The following is a 20676-nucleotide window of genomic DNA, read 5'->3' as shown; positions in this document are numbered from 1 at the left end:
ATCCTTAAGTATTTTATTGCAAAACTATATTCAGGAGCTGCCAAGTTCTAAACACAGTGGGAGACACTAAGCACCCATTGGATCTCTTGCTTTTGTTTTCTGCTGTACTTGATCTTTGACTGTGAAAAATCGACTGGCGGTGTCTATGTGAAACAGCTCAGCATGTCAGAAAGATGACTGGTTCTGTCATTTTCTCACAAAAGATGTGAGAAGAGAGGATCTTGGGTGTGGGATACAAGGTTGTAGCAAAAATACCTGTAAGATTACGAGGGACTAAAGAGAAAAAAATTGTGGAAGCCCTCTCTTTCACTTGGAAATAAAGCAATACTCTGCACTTTAAATGCCCTGGGTGAAACCATGACTGAACTGAAACTAGCAAAAATTTCACTTTCATTTTTACTGCTCTAGGATGACATCTCTATGCTTATGGCAAGTTAAGATGTGCTTCTATTCATAAAAAAGACTTACCTTTGCAGGTAGGTGGTGTTGTCCATGTTCCATTCTCTAAGCAAATGCTCCGCAGAGGCCCCTCCAACATGTACCCGCTGTAGCATGAATAGGTGACCATGTCTCCATACTGATAGAAGCTACCACGAATCAGAGCATTCTCTGTGTGAGCTGGGGGGCCACAAGATATCTCTAAAGAAAAGAAACCACCCTGAGGCTGGTAAGCTGCAATGCCTACACGATACAATTTCTAACCCTGGACACAGCACTTTGCACAAAGGACTTGGGAGGTGCCAGAGAGACACCTCTGATGGGACATCAGTAAGTAGGACGTCTTCATGGTGCAGACACTCACAGGGAGAACCTGTACGTACACCCAGTGAGCAGGGAGATGGCCAGGAACAGCAGTTTTAGGTAAGGCAACAATGGCTATATTCACCAAATAGACCAGAAGCTTTCAGATGGTCCCAGCATACACATAAGACTGGGTTTGTAGAGTGAGGTGATGTCATTGTCTGAACTAAACAATATCGCTTGCCAGAAGCCAAAAGCTTTCATATATGCCTGCAAAGGGACACTATGCATTCTGTTGATTTCAATAAACACAGTAAAAGGCATCACCTCTCCCTCCAACCCTCGCCTCATCACCCATAATTGCACACAATCGTTCTTGGGATATTTAGGGTATCCAACAAACAATCCCAGCTCCACTGTTTGCAAAAGGTAAATTGAGAAGAAAATTACAGCAGGGCCTACTAGACAGTAGGACGAATGCTCTTGGGGCATCAACCCACATAGACATATACTGGATCCTTTTAAACAACTCTGTTAGAAAGAAGAAATAGTTCTTCTGTAAAGCTTATTAGGTCGCCTTTATGTGCCTGAATCTCTTGGAGTGACCCACTTCTCCAAATGGGAATAGCAGACAAAAGCTCTCTTCTTCTAGAATAACCGCATCTACGTGGAGAGCTATGTTGACACATCTGTGCTGTCACACTCCTGTATGATACAGCTGTGGCCACCAGCCCTCCGGAAAGTACTAAGCCCCTGCAGAACGTTACCTTGTGTACTTACTTTCACACTTAGCTGTTGCTGGAGTCCAGGTCTCATCAGCGTTACAGGTGATCACAGACTGCCCTTTCAGCTGGTAGCCTTCCCTGCACCTGATGGATATGTTCTGACCAACATAAAAATCCACCTCGGACAGAAGGGCGTTCTCTGGGATTACGAACGGCACAGGACAAGGGTTTGCTGTTCAAAGAAATGATGTGGAGAAAAAGGAGAAGGGAGGAAAAAAGGGACGGAAGGAAGAGAATACTTTAGAATAGTTTCTGCAAATTCCAAGATCAATTAATATGAAAAACAACAGAAATGGACGCTGCACACAAGTTCAATTTGTAATTTGATTAAAGTTATGACATTTGGGTCGTAAAATAATAACAAAGGTTTGATTCTCTGCTGTTACATGGCTTGCTACCTTACTCTACTGATGCCAGTAGAAGATATACTAAGGATTTAAGCTGGGAATATCTTACTTGTTACTGTCAAACCATTCTCTTGTCCTTCCTGTTTACCATAACCTTACAGTAAAAAAGAGCCAGAGCTATCCTACTTCTTTTTCTGCAGGGCTGAACCAATAAAGAGTAGCAAAAATCGAGGTGTTTGAGTAGAGACTTACAATAATATTCACCAGAGTTTAGAATTTCTCTGACAATCTTATTTATTGCTGGCTGTAAGCTTGCTGAGCTATATTTGTACAGTCTATTGATCTTGTCATGAATGTGGAAAAGATTGGACTCTATATACAGCAGAGATTGATGCCAATTTCCTGAAACTAAAATCCTATGAGTCCTTTGTAATACAAAAATGAAATGTCTCAGTTAGTCACCCTAAGACTGCTCTGGGACCTGACCAGCTGAAATTTGAGTGTCTCCAAGATGGAGATTCCATGTTCTCTCTGGGTCCCTGTTCCTGCCTTTGACTGCTATGATGGTGAAAAGTTTCTTCAAATACTTAATTGAAATTTCCTTTGTTGCAACTTGTGTCAATGCCTCTCATCCTATCACTATGCACCTCTGAGAAGACTCTGGCCCTTTTTTCTTTATGGTCTCCCAATAGTCAATTGTAGACAACACTAAAGTCTCCCTTTTGTCTTCTCCTCCAAACTTTTCTCTTACCTGCTCCTCATATATCAAGTGGTTGACTACTATTGACTCCATTTCATGTCACCTTTCCAACTAAAGGGAGCTACACAGAACACAGCTTGGTCTTTTACTGTCGCAAAAATACACTCAGACCTAAGTTAAGGCTTTAATGTGTCTCAGTAACTGCTCCCTTTATTCCTCTCTAAAAATGGGATACACACCAACAGATCTCCCAATGTAGACGAAACCAATTTTTTAAACTACAAGTGACAATTTCTGCTTATGGCCACTCCAGAAGAAAATTACAGTACATTTCCACAAAGATCTGCAGAAGTTGCTCTTATTTACTGTCAGTTTAAATGAGGAGCAGCGTAGCCTTTACTGCTTACAAATTGAGATAACTTTTTCATTACAAAGTGAACACACACGTTTACAGAGAGGCAAGGGGTTACTCCATCTTCCATCTCTTGTGCACTCTGCCGCAGGTTCCCCTTCCAAGCTGTATCCCCTCTCACAGAAATATGCTATTGTACTGCCAACCGTATTGTTTTCATAAACTGCCTTCCCATTGAGCAAGGAAACTGGAACTTTGCATCTGGTCTCTGCAAAGGAAGAGCTCTCATTAATTCAGCTTGATATTAGACCTGGACTTCCAACACTTCGTGAATTACTCATGCAGTATGTTTAACGTAGCAGCCACAGACTAATAAATCATGAAGAGCATTGAGGGAGAGTTCAGTAGCCCTGGGAAGGAAATGTAGCCAAGCTAGGGAAGGAGCACCTCCAAGTGATAGAAAAAAGCCACAGCCATGTGTTTTCAGATCAGCAAGATGTGGCAGTGCTGGGGAGAAGAGGACACATTTATGACTTCATATTGGGGTCAGTGGGGCAGACCATGGAAATGCTTCTTTCTTGCCACTGACAAGACACCCCAGAAACTTGCAGCCCTTTGTGCCTTCCTTTTCACCTTACAATAAATCCAGATGAGGTGCGGGACCAATTTGGTGCAAGATGCTGACACTTATATTAATAATTGACCCCCACAAGATTCTCAGCTGGGTTTCTAAAGGCAGCAGATAGACGGTCCAAGTGGGGTTACCACTGCTACACAAGAGACTATGTTGTGTCCCCCATTTTCTTTTTGATTTTCCTACATGGTCTGTGTAAGGGATGACTGAAGATTAAACTATCAGACAGACACAAGGCCGTCAGGCAAGAGGAAGAGAGGAGCCGGTGAAGTGGCTGTGCTCAACCTTGTTCAAAATGTTCTTCTTGACATCTGTTCAGCGATGCTAGCGTGTGACTTTTCTTAGGTGCCTGACTAGGTACTAGAGACTTCTTTCCTGATGTGAATATCCCCTATCAACATTCCAGGGTGCTACTCTAAGGTCTGCAAAGCATTAGGGCACAATGATCTGTGCATTGTGTAGTTGCCCAACGTTCATGCAGTTTTCATGGCTCTGGTGACAGGAACCTAACATCTGCCTTGAGTGGAATATCATTACCTGTCTTACTTCGGTGAAGCTGTCACAGTACACTGCTTCTCCCTGAATCTGTGTGTACAGCTGAGGTTGGAGACATCAACATGTCAGCTCCATGTAAGAATGCCAGGAGCAACTATGAAAAGCAAGGAGGACGCTGGGTCTAGAGCTTGTGAGACCTGGAGTATCTGCAGCAGGGACAGGACACAGGCTGCCCAGAGAGGTGGTGGAGTCTCCGTCTCTGGAGACATTCAAACCCGCCTGGACACGTTCCTGTGCAGCCTGCTCTAGGTGGACCTGCTCTGGCAGGGGGGTTGGACTAGGTGATCTCCAGAGGTCCCTTCCAACCCCATATCATTCTGTGACTCAAGAACAGCCTGAAAGGAAGTGTGATGGGAGAAAATGTAGTGTGTTTCTGAGAGAAAAGGAGAAGCATGAAGTCCAGACTTGGTATTTTCATGGCAAAAAGGCCAGGAATGGAGAACACTCATACTTAATGATATTGCAATTTAGTAAGTTTCTGTACGCTTTGTATTTTCGAACAGAGTCATTCAACAATACAGGCTATCTGTTCAAACTTGGGATCTTAAGTTTTTGTTCTCTTTTTGTGTTGACAGCCTTGCTTCCACCCACTACTGTGCACTCTATTTGACACAGACACTTCTTGCTCAGCTCTCACTCTGCTTTGTGGCATTAGCAACAGGATCTACTGAGGGAGCACCCGAAAGCAGTGATTAGCAAACCAGTATATATCATGCATTTGTGGTGTTTGTTCATGTGAGAAGTGTGGAGGTTAAAGGCTGAGCTGCTGAGACTGTTCTTGGGGTCCAAAGTTCAGAAAAAGAACATCTACTTAATCATTGACTACAGACGGCCGCTGGGAGAAAAATCACTTGTCCTCACAGTCCATCACCATTTGTTAGGGGTTTGATTTTCTGAGATGGCAAGTAATCTCATCTCTCATTAAGCTTGTTAAACTGCAGTTTAAAATCTTAGGAAAAAAGATGTCTAAGCTCCTTTTGGCTTGTAACAGGCAGCGAGTGCTTCTTGTGATGCATTTTGTTTTTCAGGCACCATTTTTAATGCACATCACAGAATCGTTTCCCCAAAGCAGGTCAGTCCCTGTATCATATCGTATGCAATGCATAAGGAAGGAGTTACTGCTCATCCCACGACAGAATGTGCCAGGCCATGAAACCAAACAGTTACCTTCACACGAGGGTAAGGGTTTACTCCAGCTCCCATTGGCAAGACATGTGATATTCTGGGGCCCAACAAGATGGTATCCAGAGTTGCACACAAAGGTTACATTACTTCTGTATGTGCTCCCTGTAGAAATGGCCTCTGCTTTTTCTATTGAGGGATGTATTCCACAAGTAATTCCTAGGAGGGGAGAAAACCTTTTCGTTTTATACAGACAAGAGAGGCCATTATATCTGTTACACACTGTCCGACACCTCTGTTCAAACACTGAATTATTGGAAAGATGGGTCGAAAGAAGCTGTGAAGTATTAGATGGAGAATGGTTATACAATGCCTTGCATGCCCTCTCTTCTGGGGTTCTGGCTGCAGACATGTGAGAGAATGTGCCCAAATGTATCTGATGGTGTTGTAAGCTATGAGGTGTGTTCCATCAGAGTGATCCAGAACATTTCTTCTGAGCAGCCGAGAGGTTGCATTTGCAGTCTCCTTTGCTGCCTCTACAGTGGAAGGTGATCTCAATATATCCCCCAGAAAAATGAGTGAGAAAAATTGCCCCTATCCCACACGTACTGTGGAGAACAGGAAAACTGGTAAAAGATGAGAGAGAAGAATGCAAGGGGTAGGACTATGACATCACCATGAGAAGATGTGAAATGATTTATTGGTAAAGACTATAAAATCTTGGCATTTTATTTATAAGTTGTATGAAATAAGTCATAATTCCTTCTTTCCATACTCCCATAATTAATCATCCTTCTGCTGCACAGAGAGCCAAGATTTGGTCCTAAGGAGCAGAATCTTAATCCCCAGATACATACAGCAGCCAGGATATATTAGCCTTGGCATGGTAGAGATGAACCATCCAGCACATGGTGTCCAAGGGCCTGCACACCACAATGCAAGGAAAATCAAGTACAGCAGGCCACACTCCTCCCCTGCTGACCTGAGCACGACTCTATGCTTGTGCCATTTTAATGTGCCAAAATGAGCTCCCTTCAGATCAGAGAGGAACTGCCAATGAGAACTTCTCTGCTGGCTTTTCCTCTGGCTCCTTCTGTTACAGCCCTCCAGCTGGAGGGGGAGACTGTGAGGGAGCCAGCAAAAGCACTCTCTCAGTTTGTTCCCTGGCTCTCCTGGAAAACTGCCGCGGTGTTGTTCCCTTGCTACTTACGTGTGCATGAAGGGGCGGAGGGGCTCCACTTCTTGTCAACGTGGCAAATCCTTCGGCTCGGTCCCTGTAGCTCAAAGCCAGGGTCACAGCTGTAAAAAACCTCACTGCCAAACAGGAACTCCCCTCCCTCAACAGATCCATTTTCTATCATGTCTGGGGGTCCACATGATACTCCTGTAACATAAGGAATATGTTCCAATCAGGCACAATGTATATGGCCTCTCTTGTTCATAGCTCCTCCACAAGTTTCACTCTGAGAAATAGGGAAAGAACAGAGCATTTATCTGGATATTCACAGATATTTGCCCCTGAGTAGCAGAACAGTATCATGCTTGGTGCTTCCAGTTCCTGCTAAAAGACAAAATCTATTGTGGCTGTGCTGGCAGGAAGCCTCAGGAAATTCCACTGTTGCTACTTACAGCCAACAGCTGAAGTTCAAAGTATTTAGGTAGACAACTTCTATTTTGGCACTGCAGTCAGAGTGCATCAGACATCTCACTGAAGTGAGAACATCTCACTGTGCCTTTGAGAACAAGTGTCCATAGAGTTACATTTGAGGATGTTAACTGCTGAGTACCTGCGACTCCTGACAACGTGTTCAGAGGTCCTCAGTAACCCCAGAAATCATGGCCTCAACCATCAGAACTATTTAAACTTGGAAGCTGTCTACTCAGCTTTCTGAGGGGTACTGGAGCAAGGCAGAAAGGTGTAGTGATTTCCCTCACACTATTACCTGCACACACCAGCAACTCTGCAACTCTTCCAGGCTGTTATCAGTCGTACTTATCAAAAATGTTTAGGCAAATGCAGGCAGTATGATTATAAAGCAAAAAGAACATTAGTGTTTTCTACTGTGTAAAATTAACCCCAACCAATATTAAGTGATAAACTCAGGTGGAACATACTTCTGCACGCTGGCACTGTGCCATTCCAAAGCTTGTCTTCTTGGCAAGTCCGTTCTGCATCACCCTGTGAAACAAAAGAAAATGCTCAAAAGAACAACTTCACTTAGTCAACAGTTTTCTCCCATCAACTCCAGTATCCTGCAAGGCCAGGACGTTTCCCCTCCACATGTAACCCATGTAAATAGATAGTTAAGTGCTATAGCCCAAGTCTACTGGCAGAGTTTAGGGAAGAACTCTTTCCTGCAAAGTGATGGGTATTGTTTATAAACCAAAAATTTATTGTTAAGTTAGTCAGTTCTCCTGTCCTTCTCCCTGGAGTATCATCTTTCTTGTCAGTTTTACCACTCGTGTTCCCAGGAATGTGTATTGATGACAAATTTTCTCCTTCCAGGACTGACTTACATAAAACCTAACTCGCTTTTTTTTCAACAACAGTGCAAGCTTGTGTTTTATAAACATAACATACTGATTTTGACCACATCCCAAAGACTCATGCTTTAAATGTGCTTATAAATAACGTTATTTCTTTCTTATGTATGGGCTTTACAGCCAGATTAATAGCCCAGGATTTATTTCTTTTTTCATTCCAGGACATAGAGAACAACATCTAAATTTGTCTCTTGAAGTAATGTACTTCCATTACAAAGCAAACCCACTGACAAGGGCAGCTGTTTGACATGAGTGTTGTATGGCATCACACCCAACAGACTTTGCTTCCCAAAGGAAAAAAAGCTGGACTTCTCTTCAACAGCAGGGAGACAGATTGGCGCTAGGTGGCGAAGCTAGAATACAAAGCTTGGAAGGACTTTTTACTGCATGAAAGCAACGGCTTATTACCTCCAGAAATTACTTGAAACAGCAATTCTGCCTGTCTAAATACCAACACATCCCTCCATCCCCAGTCATATTACATACACGGCAACATAATGCAAATTAAATTTATTGTTACCTAAGCATTCTCTAAACTCTCCTTATTTTCATACTGAGTGACTGAGTGAATTCACTCCTGACTGGGAGAATTCACAAGTGTGAAGTTCTTAATTTATTACCGGTGTTATGACAGTACAAAGGAAGCACAATACTGCATTCTGCTTGGTACTCACAAAACACAGCATTAAGAGCCAGCCTTTGTCCTGGAGATACCTCACCACTTCATACCTCTGGACACGACTGTGCCCTTCTCTGCCATCATGTGGGTATGGTTGAGGCCATGCTGTGACACAGCAACGTACTTTCATTTCTGAACTCACTGAAGCTTTTGAAAACACACCTGAGGCAGCTCCGAACTGGCTAGCCTGGGTCCTGATAACTGGACAGCAGTGCTGCTCCTGAGCTCAGGTGGGGATAAGAGCCCAGTGATCATAATAAAAACAATGGGTAGGTAAGAACTTTGTTCCCTTCTCCATCAGGAAATAAAGCTGCCATTCAACAAACTGGAATCTCTTTGCCTTACTAGAACAAGAGATATAACTTTCATACCATCTAGCAATGCCATAGAACTGAGGGCAATGGAGTTTATCAGGAGTTTTGAGGCTGAGCTTTGAGTCTGAGAGCCTGTATTTGCAGAGGACTGAAAAAAAATAAACAACCAACACCGAAAGGTATCTGCTGAACATATATCCCTGAAACAGGTTGCTTACATTTGCTTCAATTATACCCTTATTTTATTATTATATACCCTCATTCAAGGACTATCCCAAATATACCAGGAGTGTTCAGACAGTACAGACAATACCAACAACAACTGCAACAGATATCCAACTTCCGTGGCAGTTAAGGGAATATATCGATATGGCCCAGACATAATAGATTCTCACAGTCATCATATAAGAGCCGAAAACGACAACTAAAGGTTTAGAGTGCTGGAGATTTGAGATTGCTTACTTGTAATTCATAGCCAGAATCACATTTATAAAGAACCACGTCTTTGTAATTGTATTTAGTGCCAACCACAAATCCATGCTCTGGAGACTCTGGGGTCCCACAGGACACAGGAATGCAGATGTCATCAGAAAACAGTGGCACCCAAATGCCACTCTCCTGAAAAATAAATGTAATTAGAAGTGTGAAGACACCACTTTATATACTTAATTCATATCTAAATGAAAAAGCTAGGAAAATCATAGTAGAAGTATCCAATGGCTGTGGGTGTTTTTACATGTGATTTACTGTGTGATTACATTAATCACACAGATGTGATTAGCGTAATATTATCTGTGCAATCCTTAATAAAACTCAGTAATTTAAGTAACACTTTCATGATGTCAACATAGACTGGAGCTCAGCTTTGGAAGGAATGTTCAGCTTAGACTTACAAGACAGAAGGAACAAAAAGTAAATGGGGAAATACCAGCTTGAAAAAACCAAAGTTCACGTGTACAAGATCACCTAATAGCTCAGGGAACACATCAGGAGAATAGTGCAAACTACAGCTGCCCGATTCCATGTTCTTTATTTCTCTCCTGGCTGAAAGTCTAAGACCATGACTAAGTGCTTCAGCTGCCTTCCCAGACTCTCTAAGGGAAGTCCGATACCCAAAAGAGACACTCATCAAACACACCTACTCCTACCTCCACACATCTTTAAAGCAGCAAAATAAATGGAAAACCTTTCCTTATGAAGTGCTGCTTCTGCAAAAACATGCATTCTCAGCTTTTCTCATACGAGCAGAACTTACTGACTTTAAAGAGTCTATTTACAAACCTAAATCAAGGTTGTCCACAGCTAATGCAACAAGAGGTTACTAGCAGAACTGATGAGGATGCTTGCTCTTTAATGTACAGGTTCATGTTTCTGCAGCTGCACATGTGTGCTGCCTGTTATTCAGGCAAAAAAGAGCTCTGCACAGAGTCCTCAAAATACATTAGAAATTGCGGACATAATTTTTTAAAATCTCAGACATGACTTTTTCTCTGAAATGTGATAAAAGGAATTAGCATTAGTTTTTGATGGAAGAAGAAATCAGTAATTTCTAGTTCTGAAAGTCTATACATGGAAAGCTGTCCCGGTTTGAAGTAAAACCGAACCAATTTTCTGTTCTGTAACTTTACACCCCAGCTAGGCCTCCTCTAACTCTCTGAAATTAACGGCATATTGTGGAGAAAACTGCTCGTTCTCAGAATGATAAGCCCAATGTTTGTGCTCCATGCCAAGGAATGGTATGCAGGGAGGCCCTTGCTTATACTTATTGCTATAACAACCAAGGTCAGCCAATTTCGTTATTTGCCCCCTTAGAGGGTCGGAAACGGAAAAAATGTAGAGGGGTCACATCGGTGGGGAGGAGTGGACAGGACAGGTGACCCAAACCTGACCAGCTGGGGTATTCCATCCCATCTGCCCCATGCTCAGTATAAAGGCTGAGGGATCAAAGGGTCAGCCCCCTTCCTGCGATGGCCGATGTCCAGAGAGGACTCTGTCTGTTCATCTGCCTTTGATCCCGATCCGTGTGTTCCTGACTCCAGAGCTGGAATCCAGTTCCCATTTGTCACTGAGTCCAGTCTGGGACTTCCCCAGTGCCTGCCGGTGATGTGACTGTCATCCTGGGAGCTTGATACGGTTTTGTATATATTGTATCTATTTCATTATTTTTCTTCTTTATTTTTATTTTAATATTAATTCTTCATTAAAGTAGTTTAGTTCATTCTAAACTTCTGAATCTCCTTATCTCTTTCTCCTCCTCTCTCCTCTTTTAGGGGGGGGGGAAGTGGGGGGAAGGGCCATCTGCCGGTCCGGTTTTGGTAAATTCAGCCGAAACCACAACAAAAGCTAATAATTGCTCTTACCAGGCAACAAGGAAACATTATATTTTGCAGGACATGCCTTAAATTTTTTCTTGTGTGCAATTAAGGGCCAAAAGCTAACAAGGGCATGAGGAGGACTATTGAATTAAACAAAGCTGGCAAAATAAAACAGTGCAAGTAACACCATACCTTGCACGTAGATGTGCTTGCTCCCATCAGAGTATAGCCTTCTACACATGACAAAGTGATGTTTGCATTCACAGTGAAGTTGTCCCCAAGTACGATTACACGGGTGATATTTCCTGGGAGGGGACACTTTCTGGGGCAACAGGAAACACTTTGAGGAGACCACTGTCCATCTTCCTGGCAAATGCATACATCCACCTCTGTTGCCATTGCGTAGCCCTCCAGGCATCTGCAACACAGCATGAATAGCCGACCACACAGTCACAGCTAGGGAAGAGCTAACCCATAAATTACAAAGTCAGACAGTGATTTTTCAGCAGCAGTTGTTCATAAGCACACCTTGGGATTTCTCTATTATTTCAAGATAACCCTGTAAGAGGCACGCCTGGACTGAGTTTATTCTGTTGCAAGAACTGGAAGCTTCAGACTTCATCTCCAGCTGCTTCATGCTGCTGCAGCACTGCAATGGAAAGTGAGTTGGTGGCTTTAGTGCTTGGAGGGTACTAAACGCCTTGGTGCAGCTCCTGCACTGCCCTTCCCTTTGCAAGGAGGGCTTTTGGTTAGGTATACAGTGTGTGAGTGCCAGGCAATTCTGAAGATGATCTCATTTCTTCCAAGAACAAATCAAGCCTTAGGCTGACCTCAGGCCATTTGCTTAGACACTTAAGGCTGATTCATTCTTTCCACACAGTGCTTCACCTAGAGCAACTCAACTGGCTTGCACTAGTGGGTTCACTTGTAGAAAGCCAGACACAAGCACCCCCTTCACCTTGTTAAAGATGCATGGAAATGACTGATACTGTTAAAGTCATCCACATGCAATCTCCCAGTCCTGTCCTATACTGTTATTTGCTTTTACTGCCAAAAACCACCTCCCCTTCTGCCATGGAATTCCTCACCTTGGAGAAAGATTAGCACTGTGCACACTTCAAGAAATTAACAAAAACCTTTTTCATATCTGACAAAGGAGTAACTTTGCATCAGCAACACTTGCTGACAGTGCAGTGCTGCAGTACAGAAAATGGGATAAGAGAGAGATCAGCCCTTCTGTATTACAACAGGCACCTGAAGCAGGAGAAAGACAAATGGGGTGCCCAAGAGGGGAGAAAAATTGCACACCCTGCTGACTGTTGCTGCCACCTGCTAAGAAAGCCTCAATGTCCAGACCAGTTTCTCAGAGCAGAAGAGGAATGCAAAGGGGAATGGGAAACTAAAGGTGGTGGAGGAGTGCAGCCCAACAGGCTGAAATACCTTGCTGCAATTTTGACTGTGGTCCAAATTACATTCATATGTGCATCAGAACATGGGCTTTGTCAATCTGAGCATGTGATAGGGCATAACTTTTCTTCCAGGTCTTTTAAAAACTTGCACTAACTGAGGGTGCATAAGCCTTACATCTTCATTCCTTCAGAGATTTTATGGAAACAGAATGGCAGCAGCATTCTTACCTGTACTGGACCTTGCTCCCATAGGTGTAAGTGTTCCCAAGAACCTCTGCATTTGGGACAGAAGGTGGTGGGCCACAGCTTAACAGCTCACAGCTTGGGTATGGTTCCTTCCAGACACCAGTCTCCACGCAAGTCAGTTCTGGACTCCCTGACATGACAAAACCTGTCAAGCAGGTATAGATGATGGTGTTCTCATCTGTAGCGCTGCTCCCATTGATAAATGTGTTGGGGATGATGGGTGGAGAGCCGCAGGAAATCTGCCCGCAGCGAGGAAACCCAGAGCTCCACCTGCCAGCTGCCTCACAGGTGACTTCAGAAGGCCCCAGCAGTTTGAAGCCCTCCAGGCATTGAAACTGGGCACTTTTCCCACAGCTGAAATCTGTACCAAGAACGACCCCATTTGGAATCTGTGGTGTGGGACACAGACAGGGTAGGCAAGATGGAAGGCTTCCACTCCAGGAGCCATTGGCCAAACATTGCCGCAGAGGATTGCCATGCAGCTCGTAACCAGGGAAGCACACATACTCGGCAAATTCCCCATAGGTAAAGCCTGAGCCATTCAGAAAGCCATGGGAGATGTCTTCAGGAGGTCCACAAATGACCAGCTCACAGTGTGGAGCTTCTGAATCCCAGGTACCATCACTCTGACAAGTAAGCACAGACACTCCTTGCAGGTTATATCCTCTGTTGCAGTGATAGTGCACTTCTTTCTTAAAGCCAAAATCCGAGCCACTAGTTCTCCCATTGGGAAGAGGCAGTGGCACAGGGCAGGTCACTGGTTTGCAAACTGGAGCAATTCCACTCCAGCTTCCGTTTGCAAGGCAGACTCTACTGCTGTCCCCATCTAACAGGAAACCTTCATTGCAGCTGTACTCTGTACGTCTCTGGAACGTGTACTCCTCTCCAGTCACCTGACCATTCTCCAAAACTGGTGGTGGGCTGCAGGAAACAGGAATGCAAATTGGTTCACTGCCATCCCATTTCTGGTTCTCTTGGCATCTTCTCTCTGTGGGGCCATTTAACTGGTATCCAGGATCACAATCATAGTAGACAACACTCCCATATGTGTAGTTTTCTCCTCTTATGTTCCCATTCATAAGCTGGGCAGGAGAGTTGCATGTTATTGCTTTGCAGTATGGAGCAGTGCTACTCCACTGCCGACTTGGCAAACACAGTCGTGTGTCAGAGCCAACAAGTGTGAACCCCGGCTTGCAGGTGTATTGCACCGCGCTGCCGAGTGTGTTCTCAGTGAAATGTAAAAAACCGTTCTCTGGGGGTGACAGCAAGGCGCACTCTATTGAAATGCAGGCTGGGGCAGTGCCGTTCCAAGCCCCGTCTTCTTGGCAAGCTAGAACAGGGTTTCCCAGCAGCTCGTAGCCAGAGTAGCATGTGTATAAAATGATAGTTCCAAATAAGAAAGTGGTGAGCTGCATTGCACTGTTCTCCTTCAAGGAACTTTTGAAGTCTTTCAAATTGTCAGCCAGTAACATATGCAAAAGGGAGGGACTCTCTGTAACACTCTCCTGGTCAGAACGTCTTTCCCCATGTCTCACCTGCACGTACTCCCCAAAGTCAATGTGAGGAGGCAGGCCACAATCTGTTGGGAGGCAGGTTGGCGTGGAGCTAGACCAGCCCGATTCTTCACAGGTCTGCATGGCAAGGCCAGACAGCTGGAAGCCTGGCACGCAGCTGTAAATGACCATGGCCCCATAGCTATAATCTGCACCCTCCACAAAGCCATTCTCGATGGGCTGAGGGGGCTGGCAATTAATGGCTTTGCAGGAGGGAACCTCTGTACTCCACTCCCCTGTCTCTAGGCATCTCAGCGTTTCCTCCCCTTGGAGCTGGAAACCCCTGTCACAGAAATACCTAACTGTCTGCCCATAATGGAAGTTTGTGCATGAGTACTTGCCATTGAGGATCTTCTTAGGCCTTGGGCATTGAATAGGTCTGCAAGCTGGCCTTCCTCCAAGCCACTGGCCATCTTCTCCACAGAGGATCGTTGTATTTCCCACCAGTTCAAAGCCTGGTTTACATGTATAGAGGGCTGTGCTAAGGAAGGTGAGGCCCTGCACATCAACAATGCCATTCTGAATTTCTTCTGGTTGGGGGCACTCCACAGGAATACATTCTGGCAAAGGCAAGCTCCAAAAGCCATCAGCCAGGCATCTGATGGTAGACTCACCCTTCAGTAAAAACCCGTCCACGCAGATGTATTTCACAGTGCTACCAAAATGAAGGGATGATGTCAAGGGGTCACCGAAAGGGATGTATGGAGGTGCAGGACACTGTACAACCTTGCAGAAGGGAAAGGAATCATTCCACTGTTGAGAAGGCAAGCATTTCAGCACAGATGAGCCATGCAAAACATAACCCTCCTTGCAGGAGAACTCTACAACACCGACTTGGTAAGCCACTTCCCTCAAGACCAGCTGGTTTTCTGTCAAGGGTGGTTCTGGACATTTTGTTGGCACACACTTCGGGCTTTGCTTTTTGCTCCACTTCCCAGACTTCTGACATGTCCAAGACACATCTCCAATCAGCTCATAGCCTTCATCACAATAAAACTCAACTTTGGAGCCCATATCAAAAGTTTCTCCCTTGGAGTAGCCGTGCTGGATGGGTGGCGGTTTTCCACAGCTGAGGGGAACACAGGAAGGAGGTGATTCACTGTACCATTGCCGATTGGCTTGGCAGATAAACATGGAGCTCCCAACCAGCTGGTAGCCAGACTCACACTGGTAATTTGCCTGATTCTCAAAGAAGCGTCCAGTTGTCTCCTGCAAAACAGATAAGATGGAGACATGTTTGAAATGAAGATGCATGACTGGGGCAACAGGAGGTTGATTTCATTTCTTGTGTTCTCTTGGTCTGCCTTCTAGCTGAATCCCAGACAGCAGTAAAGGCTGTCTGCAAAGGAATGAATGCAAATAACTGACACAGAATGTCTTGCTTCAAATGATGCACTCTGCTGTCAGGAAATCTGAGAGCATCATCCAAAGAAAACAGAAAAATCAAGGCTTACAAGGTAAATGCTAGAAAATATTTCCCCTGCTTTCCCCCTTCCTGACCCACGAGGCCAAAAAATGTCTAGACAGGGAGACAGAAAAGAAATGGGTCAGGAGAAGCTGCCATGAAATGGCCTATTGTTGTTATGATTCTTTAGCTTTCAGGTGTATTCAAGCCTGGAGCCTTCAGATGTACCGCTACTAGGAGACATTTATGTGCTCCATATGCAACTGCAGGGCCTTGAGCAGGCTGAGCTCTGACAGAGGTATTAAAAAATGTCTCTAACTGGAAGGAATACCTGGATGAGTGATTCTACCTATGGAAAACAACACAGAGTGATATGTAGTAATTAAAGGATGCATCTGTGTGGGAGTCCAAAAAGAAATTACTGCTATTACTGCTGGAAGCCCATGTAGGAACCGGGATGCAATCCCCTCCCAATTTTTAGCAAATGAAGATTCCCTGGTGGCTAGATTTAAGGAAGGAGGGGGGATGTTCAGGAGAAAAATGCTTTAAAAATTCGAAGTTGAATCTTTACAAAAGTGTTTTTGAACTTCCTTACCACAATATACCCCTTGTGCAACAAAGCACAACACAGGTTAAGTAATTCTTACAGGTCTGGGCTGCCACAAGGAGATTTTTAACTTCAGGTATTGTTGCAATGTAATTTGATAAGAGAAGTTCTGACTCCATAAAGAAGCGTGCTTGCATTGAAAGGAGAGAAATTATCCCAAGATGATTTATCTATTGCAAATCAGATTTTTTTTGCATAGCAGTGAAAAGACAAAGGCTTGTGAACCAGCAACAGTACTTTGAATGTCTCCAGATGGCTCTGAAAACCACCCATGGACCAAATAAATGAAGATTAAGATATTAATGAACTGAATTGATTGTCATATGGCACCTCGAGTCTCTTAAATGAAAACCTTAAGACAGGAAAGCTTTAAGACAGGAAATCCCATGAAAGTGTCCATGCTTTTCAGACATCATTCTGCTGCAAATCCACCCATTTCTCCCTCTGGTTATTCTATCCAGTCATGTGCTTCCTCAATTTTAACAGGAGAGCAAAACAGAAGAAAGAAAACCCCAACAGCAGCAATTGTGAAGACATATTCAATTCGCAATGGTATGAGGCAGATGAGAAAACTCATTCTGTACCTTAATAAAGCCATTCTGAAGCTGCGGTGGTTCTCCGCAGGACACTGGGTGGCATGTGGGCAAACTGCCACTCCAGTTGCCAGTGGCCTCACAGGTCCGCTTCTTCTCTCCCTTGATGTAGAACCCCTTGTGGCAGCTGTAAGCCACCACTGCTCCGAAGCTGTAGTTGGCCCCACTGGCATAGCCATTGCTAATGCGGGGAGGCTCTCCACAGCGAACAGGGATGCACTGGATGCTCAAAGGAGAAGGGTTCCACTGTCCCCCTCGAAGGCACTCAATCTTGGCTGACGTGTTCAGAACAAAACCTTCCATGCACTTGAAGCTCACGATGGAGCCAGCTGCAAACCTGGCTTTACTAACGGACTCCAGGATGCTGTACGAGACAGTGGATGGCTTTTCACAGAAATCAGCGATGCAGTGGGGCATCTCTCTGCCCTCGGGAGGCACCCACTTCCCTTCTGCATTACAAAGCAGCTGAGAGTTATCAGCCAGGCTGTAGCCATCTGAGCAGAAGTAATAAGCTATGTCACCAAAGAGGCGGTGGCCACTCTCTGGTGATGCGTTTTCCAGATGGGGTGGTTCATCACAGTTTACTGCCAGGCACTGCTGGTGGCTCACACTCCACTCGCCGCTGGCTAAGCACTCTATGGTGGCAGGGCCATGTAACGTGTAACTGTAGATAAGGAAACCACATAAGAAGTCAAAAAGACAAGCATTGTCAAACGCTACCTACAGTTTCCTGAAGCCCCTGCGGTACAAGCTTGCTTGCTAGCACCCTGGAGGAATAGGATCCTTTACAAAAGCTATGATCAACTTCAAAAGGAAAATCTTAAAGCCTACATGTCCACAAGTGAGGTATCACAATGAAGGATACCCTAGTACACCCTGTGTATATTGCTCCTCTCTCACCTGTCCATCTGACGACCATTCCTGAACTTCCTTTTTGGTTGAAACTTCTACAACAAACCTAGTATTGTGCTGCAACAGTCCATACAATCCCCAAAGAAACTATCCCATCTAGAAATTCTTCTCCTTTAGTGGAACTGAATGGAGAAGAAAGAGATGAAAAGCCCATAAGGCCTTTTGGGCCCCTGTATCAGCCCTATCAATCTATTTTCACACTTGCAAGTAATGAGAAACTCCTTAGTGAGTTACCCTAAGACGTTCTTGCCAGTAATGCACACGGCAATTTTGTAACAAATTCTTCCTAAAAAAATACTGTAAAAATTATTATGAAAGCCAATAAAAAAATTAATGGTGAGCAGAAAAAAGTTATCATCTTTTACAATAAAATTCTACCACATGATTACTGGTAGTGTAATTTTATTTCTCTATTCTGTCTCCGGGATGCAGTGATCAGCATTACTCCATGCTGCTCACCACCCCACTTAAAACCCTGCTGCTTAAATATGCAGCAAGACAGTCACAGTACCTGTGACCACCTTTTTCCTCAGTTTTGAAATCTCTGTGGTGTACTCTCACAGAAAGCAAAGAAACAATAACTACTGCAAAGTTCCCAGTGACTCTTTCCAGCTGCATGCTGGAAACTGATGGTTCAGATTTTGATGGCAATGTTTGTAAATATCATGTTTGTAAAAATCACATTCGCAGGATTTGTTTTCAAAGCCTCATTACTGGACTCCAGAAAAGGAGCCTATTATGTTTCAGTGTTTAATATGATCTACTCTATTCATTGTCACAGACAACTGTGACATTCTTTAAATGCTGCTATCCTATCCCAATCAAAATGCTTGCACAGGAAAAAGAAGCAGTTTCTTAAATCACACTACAGTTAAGAAAGAAAACAGAACAAGGATGCTTTACTTCAATTATGTTTCAAATGATACTGCAAAGTCAGTTTATAAGAAAAATGCTGGTTTATCAATCTAACTTTTTACATCAAGAAGGAGCACAAAATCCTTCAGTAACTTAGGTCCCAACCTGGCAAAAGCTCTGCATACCTGCTCTGCCTTTTGGACAGAACAGTTTCAAGAAATTCAGTGGGATTGCTCACAGGCTGTAAAGATAAGCATGTGCAAAGGTTCTCGCAGGATCAGAGTCCAGCATTATTACATCCATGCTTGACACCACCAAAATGGAGCCCCATCTTTGATGAAACTTGGTCTGAAAAGGTCACTACACTAAGCAGATGGAAATAAAATAACGCACCTCAATAGATGAGGAGTCGAGAGTTTTAAGGAAACAGAATTTTAAACACCAGATTAGACAATTCTCAAAACACAACACACAGCTTTCTTATAGCCTGAAGAGATGTAGGGAATTCTTTATGATCCAGGCCTTGAGCTTACCACAGAAGCACTAGTTTTGTAGTAACTCCAAGGGAGAGGGCTTCCCATTGAATTAGTCTATCATTCCCTGTGACTCTCCATTCTCCTCTTCCAGAGTGAACTCAGGTGCTGTGAAACTATTTTAAGAAATGCCTATGTGTCTTGGACTAACTTCACAGCCCACAAAAATTACGCCACCACATTTAATTTCCAGAGTTAAGGCAGAAGCAGTAAAAATGAATTAGTGTGCAGCTATAAAGGACCTGCGAAGCAGTGCACCAGATTTACTCATCCTGACTATTAGTCCAGTAATGCTAATCTACATACCCTTCCTTACACGTGTAAGAGACCGTGTTTCCAAAAGTAAAGTTATCTCCATTGATGACCGCATCTTTGATGGCAGGAGGGGATCCGCAAGAGACGATGTTGCAAGCTGGAGGTGTGCTGTTCCAGTTCCCCGAAGACACACAGACAAGTACAGAAGGTCCCTGAAGGCTGAGACACAAAGACCGTTATTAAGGCTGCCATTTCCGTCCAGGTGAGGAACAGAAAGGGAAAGAGGTGCTTTGCTTCTCACTGGCTTCTTTGCCCCAGTGAAACCAAGGGTAGTCTCTCACTGACTTCAGTAGAGGCCAGAATCTCACCCTCTGTTCATGAAAAAGCACTCTGATGCTGTCAAAAAAGCTCATCTTCAGATTATTCTAAAGAGAGAGCTGGTGGCATTCATGTGGGGCCTCAATGCACTGTGTGGACACACATATGACTTCTGCTGTAGCCTTCCCCATCTTTGAGCCATAAAAGAGAGTCACGGCGTGCTAATATACTTACTTAAGCTTAAAAATTTACTTGTATGCCATTAACACCATGCCAATCTTGAGACTTGCAACCAGGCCTCCGTTTGAGACCTGATTCACTCTAGGACTTAAATGCTATCTGCACTCAGAAACCTGAAGGAAATTCTCCAGTTCAGGTGTGTTTGCAAAAAGGCATTCAGGTCCTTCAGGAGGTAAAGGATTTTGCTTGAGTGAATGGCCACATACATTTGAAGTTGATGGTATAATTTGGTTTCCTTAGCTGAGGAAACAGCAGTGCATTGACACAAAAGGTGCGAATCAGCTGTCTAAGCAGAGGTATTCAACACCACCCTGAGATGCCCTGACATTGCTAAAAACACTGTCTGGTTTAGTGGGGTACAGGTAAGCCCACACTGTGGATCCATGACTTAACATTGCACTGGACTGCAGCCGAGGTATCCATTTGTATTAACACGATTAAAATATTCACCAACTGAACACACCTCACCTACCTGCCTGCATCTGGACAAGGGAATGCTTGTAGCAGGAACATACAGAAAGAATTCAGACCTAAACAGGTCTATATGAGACTGCTTATGTCAGAGTAAATCTGCTAGAGGTACAAGCAGGTATCAGGAGAGGCAGAAACTTGCACTAAAAGCCACATCCTTGGACACAGCACTACTGTATTGATTTTAAATT

The 20676-nt window shown here is 44.0% G+C and overlaps 1 protein-coding gene across 1 annotated transcript in view; it reads right to left on the bottom strand.

Moving 5' to 3' along the window:
- SVEP1 (sushi, von Willebrand factor type A, EGF and pentraxin domain containing 1) overlaps positions 1-20676 on the bottom strand; it is a 131749-nt gene that overhangs the window by 12708 nt on the left and 98365 nt on the right. The window contains exons 36-46 of the mRNA XM_074165874.1: positions 19508-19675; positions 16893-17565; positions 12726-15505; positions 11281-11506; positions 9236-9391; positions 7352-7415; positions 6447-6620; positions 5282-5455; positions 3020-3193; positions 1522-1698; positions 469-639 (exon numbers count right to left, since the gene is read on the bottom strand). Coding sequence (XP_074021975.1) covers positions 469-639; positions 1522-1698; positions 3020-3193; positions 5282-5455; positions 6447-6620; positions 7352-7415; positions 9236-9391; positions 11281-11506; positions 12726-15505; positions 16893-17565; positions 19508-19675 — 4937 coding nt within the window. The remainder of the gene's footprint in view (positions 1-468; positions 640-1521; positions 1699-3019; positions 3194-5281; positions 5456-6446; positions 6621-7351; positions 7416-9235; positions 9392-11280; positions 11507-12725; positions 15506-16892; positions 17566-19507; positions 19676-20676) is intronic.

The sequence above is a fragment of the Numenius arquata genome, chromosome Z (genome assembly GCF_964106895.1).
Source record: "Numenius arquata chromosome Z, bNumArq3.hap1.1, whole genome shotgun sequence".
NCBI classification, from domain to species: Eukaryota; Metazoa; Chordata; class Aves; order Charadriiformes; family Scolopacidae; genus Numenius; species Numenius arquata.
This window is presented reverse-complemented; position numbering and strand designations above follow the sequence as displayed.